Source organism: Notolabrus celidotus, chromosome 6 (genome assembly GCF_009762535.1).
Source record: "Notolabrus celidotus isolate fNotCel1 chromosome 6, fNotCel1.pri, whole genome shotgun sequence".
NCBI classification, from domain to species: Eukaryota; Metazoa; Chordata; class Actinopteri; order Labriformes; family Labridae; genus Notolabrus; species Notolabrus celidotus.
The window spans coordinates 19,753,282-19,766,428 of NC_048277.1; the positions used below are offsets into that span (position 1 = coordinate 19,753,282).

At 38.8% G+C, this 13,147-nt stretch overlaps 1 protein-coding gene across 1 annotated transcript; it reads right to left on the reverse strand.

Annotated features, from left to right (window-relative positions):
* Positions 1–3,432: 3,432 nt before the first annotated feature.
* Positions 3,433–13,071, reverse strand: fkbp4 (FKBP prolyl isomerase 4). The gene is made up of 11 exons (XM_034686063.1): positions 12,560–13,071; positions 10,811–10,955; positions 10,577–10,719; positions 10,359–10,479; positions 7,684–7,840; positions 7,257–7,347; positions 7,050–7,133; positions 6,755–6,940; positions 6,406–6,549; positions 4,784–4,879; positions 3,433–4,649 (listed from the first exon to the last, which is right to left on the reverse strand). The coding sequence occupies exons 1-11, from the start codon at positions 12,665–12,667 to the stop codon at positions 4,554–4,556; spliced, it is 1,371 nt and encodes a 456-aa protein (XP_034541954.1). The 5' UTR covers positions 12,668–13,071; the 3' UTR covers positions 3,433–4,553.
* Positions 13,072–13,147: the final 76 nt, after the last annotated feature.

The window sequence follows — 13,147 nt, forward strand, 5'->3', positions numbered from 1 at the left end:
GGCAGCTCCAATCACCTTCTCTTGAGATTTACCTGTAACAGGTAACAGCGACATTTGCCGATACTCCCTCATGTGATTGGCCCTACATCTCCTCATGTAATGTATCTTATGTACATGTATGCAACATTAAAATAAAAATGTTTCTTTCAGATTCAGAATCAGAATCAGCTTTATTGGCAAGGTATGCTTGAACACAAAAGGAATTTGTCTTGGTAAACTGTGCTCTCTTTGTACAAAGGCATAAGAATAAGGCATACAAATACAAATATAAATATAATAATAATAACACAACTATAAACTCAAAAGAACAACAAATAGACATGACCAATAGGTACAGGCTAAACATAATATGATAATAGTGCAAAGATAGTTTTACATCAAAAAAAAAAAAGTATATGTAGATGCTAGTTAAATAATAAAAATAAATACAAATATGTGAATTCTTCTTGGAGAGCAGAACACCTTCAACTGAACACTAGCTCTTTGTTCTCAAGGTGTCTGCTTTGCTGATCAACTTAATAAGGTACCAACAGAAGATGTTGTACCTTTTTAATTTTTAAAAACTTACTTTATCACGTCATTATAATTATTTTTAAATGTATAAAAGGTTTGTGAATAGATGTTAATTTTCGTTGTTAATTTATAGTTAGGACAAACCAGGGGCGATTCAAAAGGGTGGCCCTGGTTCCACTACTAGGGTCCTACTGTGATTGGCCCTTACCCTTGTCAGAGGCAGGACTATGGCTGTTTCCGAAACGGCCTGCTACATACTACTTACTAATGTAGTTGGCAGTAGGTATTGCCTACTAAATACTGCGTTTGAATTTAGTATGTAGTATGACTGTTCTGTTCGATCTGTCATGCACTATGGTCATGCAGCATGCTGAGCCAGACTTCGCTGGATTTCCGGTTTCGGAAAGTGGAAGTAAACAATGGCGAAGCCGATAAATAAAATGCTTATTTAGCATCCATTTATGATTTAAAAAGTTAGGAAGTGGTTTATATGTAATTTGATAACTTTCACAGCACCCAAAAACGGATTTCCTCCCGTCAAAAAATGAGGAAAAAGAAAAAGCAGAACGAGCGCTATGCATTATGGGAAACAGTACACGAGGCAGACTGGTCCGATGCACACTGAGATATTTTCCCGAACCAGTAGACATCCGGCGAGTTTTGGCATACTACAGATTTTGCTCTTGTTCACATACTACTTACTACATACTGAATTTTGGACATATCAGTACGTACTGCTAGTATAGTAGGCGACCGCCTGCTACATACTATCTACTAATGTAGTGGGCAGTAGGTATTGCCTACTACATACTGCGGTTGAATTTAGTATGTAGTATGACTGTTCTGTTCGATCTGTGTTGAAGTACGCTGGGTCAGACGTCACTGAATTTCGGGTTTCGGAATGCGGAAGTAAACAACGGCCAAGCTGATAGTGAAACTGCTTCTTCAGCATCCACTTATGATTTAAAAAGTTAGGATGTGGTTTATATGGAATTTGATAATTTTCACAGCACCTAAAACCTGAGTTCCCCCGTCAAAAAAAGAAGGAAAAAGCAAAAGTGGAACGAGCGCTGTGCATTGTGGGAAACAGTACGCGAGGCAGACTGGTCCGATGCATACTGTGAAATTTTCCCGAATCAGTAAACATCCGGGGAGTTTTGGCATACTGCAAATTTTGCTCTTGTTCACATACAGCTTACTACATACTGAATTTTGGCCAAATCAGTACGTACTGCTAGTATAGTAGGCGGTTTCGAAAACAGCCTATTAGGATCAACTATCTTGACTTTGCTGCCTACAAGGGGAACTCATGAAGTCATGTATTGGGAAAACTTTGCATTCAAGTGACCAACACCAAAAGATCAGTTGTTGTCCTCTTCACTCTTGTGTGGTAAAGCTTTGTGCAAAGTTAAATCACACACATACTAAATGCCACTCTTGTTCAATTCAGCGCCCCAGTCGAGCCACCCTGGCCAAAAAAAAAGTCTGGATCTGTTTCCGGGATATACCTACTCAAATGCACATCTCCATTGTACATGGAAGATTTCTTGGCTTGGGTGTGGAAGTGTTATTTTGACAGAAAGCACCATAAAGTGAACTGATGGTAGCCTACAAACAATTTTACAGACATTTAAAATTCTGTCATAGGGTTGCGTGGCAACAGAAGCTAACAATGTGGTTGATACTATTGTAGAATGAAAACCTGATGGATTGAAGTCCTTGAGCACTTGTACTAAAAACTGTAATAAAACCAGATATGGATTTTATGTCCATTGCAAGTCCACTCTGTTGTGGTTTATTTGTTAAACTGAAACAAGCAAACAATAAAGCAAAGGGATCATGGCTCCTAATGCTCTTTAAGCCCAGGACTGTTAGGATCTTTCCCTCTTTGTACAAAACCTAAGGGTGTGTCAAGTCTGTTATACCAAACAAAACCAAGATCTACCAGAAGAAGGCACAAAAGCTGATCAAACATGAATCAATTGCAGTGAATAAATAATATGGTTATTCTTTTCTTTACATTGTGATCACCTGTAACAACGAAGCTGTCCTTGGAGTGACACCACACCCGTAAACTGACACTTGTGTCCTTGTGAGAGAGCTGGAGGATCAGATCAGATCCTGTTTGTCCTTGGGGAAAGAAGACTCTGACCTCATGACTACAGCAGGTTCAAAACAGATCGCACATAATGAATAATTTTAATGTACAAACCTGCAAAACATAGCAAAATGAATGTTTTGCAGAATGCATTAATCATTACTTAATGTCCCTTGGTTATTTTAAAATATATAACTTACACACCTTTAAAAAAAAAATGTAAGTGGCAAGTATTTCAAGTATTGCTTGAGTGTAGAAGTAAAGAAAATCTACACAGAGCACTCTAAGGCTGTTTCTTTTCTTCAAGTTTTTTAATCAACGCAATAAAACATTAAGAAATTGTGAAAAATGACCATAACAATTCCTCAAAGTTGGCTTGATGCAGTTGCTTACTTTGACCAAAGCACAACTCAAAACCATAATACATTAAACATACAATTCAAAGAAAGACTGAAAAAATTAGCTTTGTACTCTTGCAACATGGGTGTTGATAAATCATATGTGATACAATTAAGTTTCAAATTAAATATAAAAGTATGTGGAATAAAATATCTCAACCTCTTTATATGTTTAAATGTCAATGTGACAATAAAATACAGAAGTGCAAGTTCCACATTATTTTATGATGGCCTCCAATGAAAGGCCAACTGGCCACTGGTTTCTTTTTCTGGCCCTTATGTAATTAGCTTCAGACCCAACACAATTGACAGTGATTTTTTTTTTGGTCCTTACCACATTTGACTTAGACACAGAAGACAAAAATAAGTGCTGCATGGCAACTGGGAAGTGAGAGGAACAGATTAGTCAGGACCATCACATTGTCAAGTTGAATCTATTATTTATTATATCATTCTGTCAGGGCAGAACAAGCAGTGACCCCTTCAACAGAAAAAGATAAACTCAAAACATCTCTGTTGTAAATATGCCCCCTTATTCAGTTTCTGCCCGCCACCCCCCCTACAGGTGCTGTGGACTCCGATAAACTGGGTTCCCATCTTCCTATGGTGTACCGTCTTTAACAGCTTGAATCTGATGAGCCATTTCTGCACATTTTCACACATGTACTTAACAGTAAATTAAGACTAATATTAAACTGTTTATTATTCAAACGTTTCTAAGAACCCAATTCACGTCCTTTATAGCTGCTTTAAAACAAACATATTCCAGTTAAGTAATTTGTTGAATCTATTATTTTGATAACAGTACATAAATCACAAGCACAACACTGGAAAGAATTACAAAGTCAAACATTTCAAAAATAAAGACAGTCCTGTACTTTGGGGGCTATATGGGAGCTCCGGCTTTAGATAGACAGAGAAGCTTAAAGTCCGACTAGCTATTCAAGGCTTATGTCTGATTACTCAACTTATCCACAGTGCTGCTACATACGTACTTTGGGACACAGGTACTCTAACATTCAGAAACATCACGTCTATGCAAACAGCCACCACAACTCCAGAAATTGATCAGTAGGCCCATGAGAGGAGGGTTGGATGGAGAGCATAAAAATGTGAGGAGGGGGGGTATAGGACAGAGTAGTGCAAGGTAACTGGTCTAGCCCTTGATGGGTGAGGGTCTGAAATTATGCACTTAACACTTGGATGCATTTGTTTTCAACCCAAAAAGGCTGTTGAAAACACATGCAGAGTTCAAAGCTGTGGGTTGAATGGGTTGATGGTGGTGGACATTAGTTTGTCAAAACCCCCGACCCATCGTGCCATCAGCTAGCATAGTCCCACCCACCTGGCTAGCAGACACAGCGAAAAAGATTGGACACAGGGGAAGCAAGAGAGAGACGCGCCCAAAGTCAGTGCTCGTTAACATGCTTGTACTCATACACACACTCATACTGTTGACATAGGCATACACACATTTTCAACTCAAGTGGCTGAAGTTACAAAACTCTTAAGTACAGATGAACCAACAACAGCCACGTCTTCATCTACACTTTTGTTTCACTCCCAGCTTCCTTTTCTCCGTTCTCAATCTCCATCTCTTCATCACCGTTCTCCTTATTTGTCGGCCTCACTGCTTCTTTCTGTTTACGAGAAAGCAGACAAAAAAATAAAAATCAGTCCCCTTTTTCCACTTTTCACCCTCATCAGGCTCTTTGAAAATGTAAAATCATGCTTGTTCCACCCTCTTGTGACTGTCGTAGAAACAACCCTTCACCTTTGAATCCCTCTCAGCAAATTTCTTGAACATGTTTGCGTAGATGCGTTTGTCCTTCTCATGCTGCTCCTTGATACGTTTCTGACAAAGAGCCACCTTGAAGTGATATTAGAAAGGAAATGTCAGAAAACCTTCACAGTAATGCAGCAAATACAGCAACAACTTAAAGATACAGTTGATATAGTGTTCATTTCGTTAACCAAAATTATGACGATAAATGTTCGTCAACGACTCATTTTTCAGACTAAGGCGGCTAAACTGCATCACTGATAATAAAAACTCTGACGAATGTATGTTTAGATTTTGATGACGAGACGAAAACATTAGAGGCCGACCGTCGGACATTCAGAATTCATGTTCCCCCCGCTGTGCGTCTAATCTTTAGAAATAGAAGTGATGCATTCCTGTGACAGGCTGAGTTATTATTTGAGGGGCGCAGTGTGAGCTTGGTCACTACCTGCAGCAGGTGTGCTTTATGAACCAGCTCTCCTCACTTCCATGGATCTGTTTCATCTTCATTGAGGATTTTTACCCCCGGTGTGCGTTAGTGACAAAAACACAACCGGGGGGCGTCTGTTTAATATTTGCCGTTTTTGCCGCTATTACTGTAAAAAGCTCCCGTCTACAGCTTGATTTAATCCAGTTTGGTGAAGCATCAGACACATTTAGTAAGTTTGGATCAACTCCTTGTCATCAAAGATGTAGATGCATTTCAGAGTACCATGAACTGACTGTCTGTCCAGTGCCTGTCGCTGCGAGGTGCATTCAGGGACCGTCGTTAGAGTGCAATACAGCTCTTATATTGTGTTCATGGCATTTTTATTTGAATCAAGAGAATCAAAATATGTTCATAGTGGTCACATCAAGAATTTATCCTTTTTACTTTTTAGCAGTTAGAGGCTAAATCATTAAACTTAAGATATTACACAAAAGTGTTAAAGAGTGAAATATTGACCATTTGAACACTTGGTAACCCTGATACTGATATCTGATCGACTACATGAATTATTTAAAGAGTGAAGATGTTTTGGCAAAAATCAAAGACTAAAATCTGACTAAAACTAGACTAAAATGTTTTGAGTTTTCGTCGACTAAAGCTGGACTAAGACTAAAAAGGGCTGAAAAGACTAAAACGGGACTAAAACTAACAGGCATTTTTGTCTTAAGACTAAGACTAAATCTAAAATAGCCGCCAAAATTAACACTAAATTGATATGAGATCAAGGATACAAATTATAGTTTCAAACTTTGAATTTGTCTGAGTGTAAAAAGTTGTCCTGCCTATTTAAAAAAAATGTTTATTTAACATATGATAGCGTCTACCAGCATCATTTGAATGCAACGGCAAGACTTAAATTAGCCCCAAAATTTGACACCATACAAAATAATAGATCTAAGAGAACAACATGTTCCTATTTCATTTTGTATGAAGGCACAATAAATATGTCAGGAGCTCACAAAGGAAGTTTCTTCTTTATAAAAAAAAAAAAGGGAAACATTAATTTCTCTATCTGAAGTCCTTTCAGAGTTTCACAAACAGAGTATTCTTGATAGCGACCACTTTGAAGGCCCCTGGGCTAAAACGTGTTGAAAATGTTAATTTTAAAGATGCAGCACTATACCTGGCTCTTAGCAGCCTTGTTGGCAGGATACAGCTGAATAACTTGTTGGAAGTCATCTCTGGCCCTGTCGAACTCATTCATACCAAATAGTGCCTCTCCCCTTCGGAACAAAGCCTTCTCACTCGATGCATCCAATTCCAGAGCCTGTAATTATAAACAGGGCATAATGAAATATTTAGTGCCTTTCACCAAACAGCGTACAGCAGACTTGCCAAATATGCAGTGTGCAAAAGATATTCAACATAAGGAATCTGATCCTCTTTTACTCCTCATACCTTCAAGTCTCTAACCTGATGAATACTAATTGATTTAAGGTTATTTTAAAGAGAAACAATAGAGTATTAGACACCTTGTCACAGTTTTCCAGGGCTTGGTTTGGCTCTTGTACTTTAAGGAAGCACATGGCCAAGTTGAGATGTGCAGCCAGTCGCAGTGCTTTCGCTTTCTTCTCATCCTCCTCTGACAAACCCGACTCATGTTCCAGCCATGACACAATCCTTTTGTACTGCACTGATGCCTGCTTGTATTTTCCCTCCTGAGGCATATAAAATGAGTGCATGAGAAAACAAAGTATTCAATGGAGGTTGTCTTGGAAATTCTCTTTGTAGCATAGGAGCTTTGAAAAAAAAACATCAGGTGCATACTTTGAAATACTGTGTTCCCTTCTCTTTGACAATGCCACTCTGTTCCAGCTTCTCTACTGTGTTCATCTCCCATGACTCCTTAGCCTAAAGGAAGAAAAGAGACTCCAAATCACTTACAGGGGAAATGTTATTCTTCATATATGACATGTCATTGGCCAATGGCCACCATAGCCAAGGTGTGTTTGCGACAGTGTCAGATCAGTTTACCTTTTCAAAGGCTGTCAGCTTGATTTTGTATTGCAGGGTTGCTCCACCAGGGATGTTATACTTTGCATTTCCTGCATTCCCAAAGCCATACCTAGAAATTATAGGCACTCATAATTAGTCAAATACAGCATAACTTCGAAATAGATTACAGCATGTTGTATTAAAAACTTCTTAAAGATCTTTTACTTAACGGTGTTTGACTAATGTCTTTCTTCAATTCGAACTAATTCTTCAAACATTCTAACACACTATGTCTAATTTGTAGCCTTCTTCATTTTGATAAATTAACTTGTTTAAACTAAAGAAGGCCAGAAAGTTAGATTTAAGTAACAGTTCTTTGTAAATTGTAAATACAAATGAATGATCTTTAAAGATAAAACACACAAACATTCTTCTACAACAGCTCAACAGTGAGGACTTTTCATACTTGGGTTTCACAATGAAGAGTGCCTCCTCTCCCTGCTCCATTGCCATGATAGCTTTCTCCACTCCAACTGGAAAGCCGAGACCCTCTCCATCTCCAATCTCAAACTTCAATTCCCTCTCGTCAAACACACGGCCCTCACAGGAACCCTCCACAGTAACTAAAAGTAGAAAGAAGAAAAAAAAAGTCACAAGCTTAATAACTTGACAGTGGACTGACAGCTGCATGGATGTTGCAGATGAAGACAAGTGATGCAGTTATTTTAACTGGATATCAAAGTCTGTTGCCAGAAAATGAACACCAGCCAAGTGAGATAACACTGATGTATGCACTGTAAATAGATCCGGAAATCTGAAACACATGTACACAAAACCACAATTTGTTTATAATAAAATGTAACCTTGCACAGACTTGGCTTGAGAAGCAAACAAAGTGCTTCATAAAGATTGTGTGTGCACAGTGAGAGGCAGTCGCTTTGCTCCCTCAGCCTCAGGAGATTGGAAAATCTGACACAGTAACAATTTTTGGACATGGGTGCACCCATTCAAGTATAAACTCCCACTGCAATTTAAAGGTTGCTGTAAAAGTCTATTAACCAGCTATGCTTGAGGAAAAACTACATCAGAACATGGTAGGTGCCAGCTTTAATGGCAGGAGAGTCCAGTTAAAAGGCACCAGAGGTGTCAAGTAACGAAGTACAAATACTTTGTTACCTTACTTAAGTAGTCATTTTGGGTATCTATAATTTACTGGAGTAATTATTTTTCAGCTGACTTTTTACTTCTACTCCTTACATTTTCACGCAATTATCTGTACTTTCTACTCCTTACATTTTAAAAATAGCCTTGTTACTCTTATTTCTTTTCGGCTTGTTTTCATTCAGGCTTGAGCAATTATTTGAACCAGTGACGGTCTGTCCAGCTTAGTTTTTGTTCCTGCATCTCCTGTTTCTGAGCACCCCGAAATGCAGCATGCCAACAGCGCATCTCCTGAGTAACAGCAGGGAGAGAGGCATGCCCAGAAAAGTCTGAAGTAAGCTAAGCGGACTACTGTATGTTCTGATGGTTCTTTCAAAAAAACATGTTGTTGTGTGTAAGGGCATAAATGCAGCTGAAACCCAAATATTTCAACATTAACATATTAATATAACGTTATAATCATTTCGGCCTTTAGAACAATGTTTTTTTGGGAGGTGGGGTAGTGCACTAAAGGCCCCTGTACCTAAGCTTTTGTCCTTAGTGGCATTTTTTTCCCCCTTACATTGCTTTTACTTTTATACTTTAAGTAGTTTTGACACCAGTACTTTTACACTTTTACTTGTAAGTAAAAAGCATGAGTTGATACTTCAACTTCTACAGAAGTCTTTTAAACCCTAGTATCTATACTTCTACTTGGGTAATGAATGTGAATACTTTTGACACCTCTGAAAGGCACTACAACAATTTGTCCTTGTTTAAAGGAGGGTAGTTCTGAGGGTACCAATGAGTTCTTCTGTGTCAATGCTTGACACATCCTTAACACATTCTGCAAGGTGCAATCAAATATTGATTTGAATGGAGTGATGTTATACAGCCACCTTGCAAGTTTACATTGTTAGAAATCCAATCAATGATTTCAAGAGAAAAAGTTCATGCACATGGTCTGACTTGTTGTTGGAGCTCAATAAAGAATTAAGGCCACAGTTACTAGTTGCTATAGCAGTGTTACTACTTATCATTGCTTCAACACAGGGACTCCATGAAGTGGAATAAACACTTTAACTTAAGGTGGGTACACACTACAGGATAATCAGGCTGATATTTGTCCTGATCTCCCCCTTACGATCAAAGCCAGCAAAGGCCCGATGGTCTGATGTTTGCAAACGACATCGTGTCTGATTTTTCCTGTGGTCTGGGGTGTGTTAAGAGGGACTTTGTCCGGTTAAAGCCGCTCGGAAGGAGAGATCGTAAATAAAGAACATGTTTAGTATTTGCGACTAGAAATCCTGTAGTGTGTGGGATGCTCCGAGAGGAGCCGAGCACGCACAGTTCGTAATGTCACGGGTACCGGGGCAAAAGCCAATCAAGACGCGAGCTGACTCAGATGACTGATGGAAGAGGAAGTAAAAACAAACAAAAACATGGCGCCGGTGTAAAACAAAAGTCTCTTGGAACTCTGAAATGGATGCAGCCCACATTCCCATCGTCTCCATGACTTTTTGCATTATCGTTTTTCTTTTTTGTGTGCGTTTTCGGAAAGTAAGAGGCCGAAAACAATCATCATTACTTCTTCCTGTTCGTCCTGTTCGTCCGCCATGTTTGTTTATACCAAAGTCACGTTTTACTACGCAAGACTTGGAATATTGAGCGTGAAGAACCTGATACTCTGAAGAGTTGCTTGGTGCTTGGTGTGTGGTGTGCTCCGTACTGCACACCACACACGATAAGATCAGAAGAGAGAGATCTTGTGCGATGTGTGTCTTGTTATCATCAAGTGTGCAGTCTCTAAATGTGTGACGGTTTGAAGAATCATGAAGTATGTGCCAGCCTTTAGCTTCGCACATTTGACATTACATGTACTAAGCACTATAACATTTAATGTTAATAATTTCTATCTTTATTGGCTTTGCTGTAAGTGTTGTCAAAAAAAGATGCAGCATCTTGTATATTAAGATGTTTACTGATGGCTGTATGAGTTACCTTCAACAGCTGCTCCTTCATTAGGCTTGGAATATCCCTCTCCTTTCGTGATAATGCGACGGATGATTCCTCCATCCTCATCGGCAGTTATGTCCTCACCCCGAAATTCAAATAATTCAATCTACAATTGTGGAGACAATGAATCAACTTTTTGAATAGTTGAAATGATTGACATATCAAGACCAGGGACACAGTTTACTTAAAAAAATAGTGGTTACCTCGAATACAAGAGTGGCACTGGGAGGTATCTTCGGTGGACTACCAGCAGACCCGTAAGCATACTCTGGCTTGCATATGAGCTGGCTCACCTCCCCGATTTTCATGGTGGCTACGCCGATGTCCCATGCTTTTATTACTTGACCTTAAACAGAAAGAAGACGTATTACAAATTTCTGGCAGCTTTGTAAACACATTAAAGATGTATTTATGTCTCTGCTAGATATGAAACCAACCTTTGCCCAACTCGAAGGTAAACTTGTCTCCTCTGTCTCTGCTGGAGTCAAAGTGAGTACCATCCAGTAGGGTGCCCACATAATGTACAAACACTTTATCTCCTGTCATGGGCAGCTCTGTGCCTGTGCCCTCCCTTTTCACCAGCTGAGGAACCAGAAAGGAAAACATTTTTATATCAATAAGGAATTTATTAATATTTCTGACAATATTTTTGACAGGGGGGGTCAAGGTTCAGTTTTACAGGGGCACTGGCCCCTGTTGGACCCTCCCCAGAACCGCCACTGGAGATTATAAGCCTGCTCCTCACGTTGATATTCAGCATGTTTAACATTTTGAACACCTAAATATGATCCGTAGCTGTTTAATACCGTCAGTTGTATACATTGTGTCATGAAGGAAAATTTGATTTAGGAGGAAATGACGCTTTTGGTATTCTTTTTGACATAGAAAACTTTTATGTTTTTTTAATGATTAAACAATAATTGATCGTTAACATTTCCAAAGATGATCAAGGAGAATACTTGAAATTTACATCCCTAATTTAAAGAGATTTACCTTATTTGTTTTAATATGTAATACTTTCATTTGGGAATTGTTCACTTTCTATTTCTCTATAATTGTTCTGAAATTTTCCAACAAGGTATTTTTGTATGTTGATTTTAGTTTGTTTTGCAAGGTAATGAAAAAAAGTGTGCAGTGGTTTTATTTGAGTTACAACACACCTTAAAATGAAAAATGATTACTTTGTTTACAAAGAAGTATACAAGAAAAAATCTACACTATCAGTCAAAAGTGTGGACACACCTTCTCAGTCAATGTTTTTGATTTATTTTAATTATTTCCAACATTATAGATTAATACTGAAGACATCAAAACTATGAAATAATCTGGTTTTGCAACAATATGGATTACAACAGTAGTCAAATAGGGCTATCAATCGTGTACTAACCCTACCTCTGAACAACACAACAGATGGTCTCAAACACATTAAGAAGGCAAGTCATTCTACAAATGTACTCTTGACAAGGTTCATGTTAATTAGAAACCATTCCAGGAGACCACTTCATGAAGCAGACTGAGAGAATACCAAGAGTGTGCAAAGCTGTCATGAAGGAAAAAGGGGGATACTTTACAGAATCTTAAATATAAAAAAATTAATTCTGGTTTGTTTAAGACTTTTTTGTTAATTATATAATTCAATGTGTTCTTTCATAGATTTGATGCCTTAAGCATTAATCTACAGTGTTTAAAATAATTAAAATAAATAAAAACCCTTGAATGAGAAGGTGTTTCCAAACTTTTGACTGGTAGTGTATATTGGAACCTGTTCATATTTGAGAATTTAATTTAAAAAATAGATATTTAAATTTAGGGTTCAATCCAGTTTTCTTGAAAATCGTTAGAGAATCGTGAGTGAATCGAAACGTGGGTTGAGTGTATCGTTACATCCCTAGTATTAATAGCTATTGCTCTTTCTCGTTGTCCATGTCTCCAGAGCCTTCTAGAAACACTGTGCCGCTGAATGACCTACTTATAAATATTCATGAGATTCTGGGGGGAGGAAATAAGTAAAGATGGGAAGCAGAAAATGTTGTCAACATTATAATTGACCTGCATTAGCTGTTTTATTGACTGCACACCAAACAGCAAAGCTAACAACAGCTAACGTTAGCCTTGGCGAATGAGTAAACAAAAACAGACAGCTAATTCTCAGCCAGCTGGAGCAATATAAAGACTATGACATCTACCTTCAACACACCCCCGTCTTTCTTCGGTGTGATGTCCTCTCCCTCCATCGCGATGGTGTGTTGTCCTTCACTTGTCTGCTCCTCTGCAGTCATTGTCACTCCGACCATCACAACACTTCCCTGGCTAATAGTAGTGTTGGCTAAAGCTAGCTAACTCCTGCTCGGAGCACGCTGAGAGCAACAACCTGTCTCACGTCACCGACGCTGCTTTTAGCTCTCTGCTAACCTCACTCACTTGTGAACGCTTTAGTTTATTAAATTCACACACGTTTCAGATGATAGCTAGCTACGCTGAGACCTTGCAACACTCGTGCGCCAGTCTCACTCGTATTAAAGCAGTGTGTGTTCTCCTTGTGTGCTGGTTTCAGGTCCACGTTGTCTTGCAGACCGACATATGACAAGCGCTATAAGAAGGGCATAGAACTTTCCAGACATTAAAGGAGGAGCCATAGGGGTGAACCCGCGTCTGTGGCGTTACTTTATTTTGTGTGTACCTCCCGAAATGGCGGTGCAGTACGGATTGGAAGTTCGGCTCTTTTCAGAGAGTCAACTCTTTTGACTCGGCTCCCAAAGAAGAGCGGACTCATT

Bases quoted from the DNA above. Each gene is read 5' to 3' on its own strand.
- fkbp4 (XM_034686063.1), bottom strand. From the start codon at position 12,667: ATGGTCGGAGTGACAATGACTGCAGAGGAGCAGACAAGTGAAGGACAA. The intron at 10,956-12,559 runs GTAGATGTCATA...CTGGTTCCTCAG, and splicing joins AAGACGGGGGTGTGTTGAAG to CTGGTGAAAAGGGAGGGCAC. The intron at 4,650-4,783 runs GTGAAGGGTTGT...TCTCGTAAACAG, and splicing joins TTGCTGAGAGGGATTCAAAG to AAAGAAGCAGTGAGGCCGAC.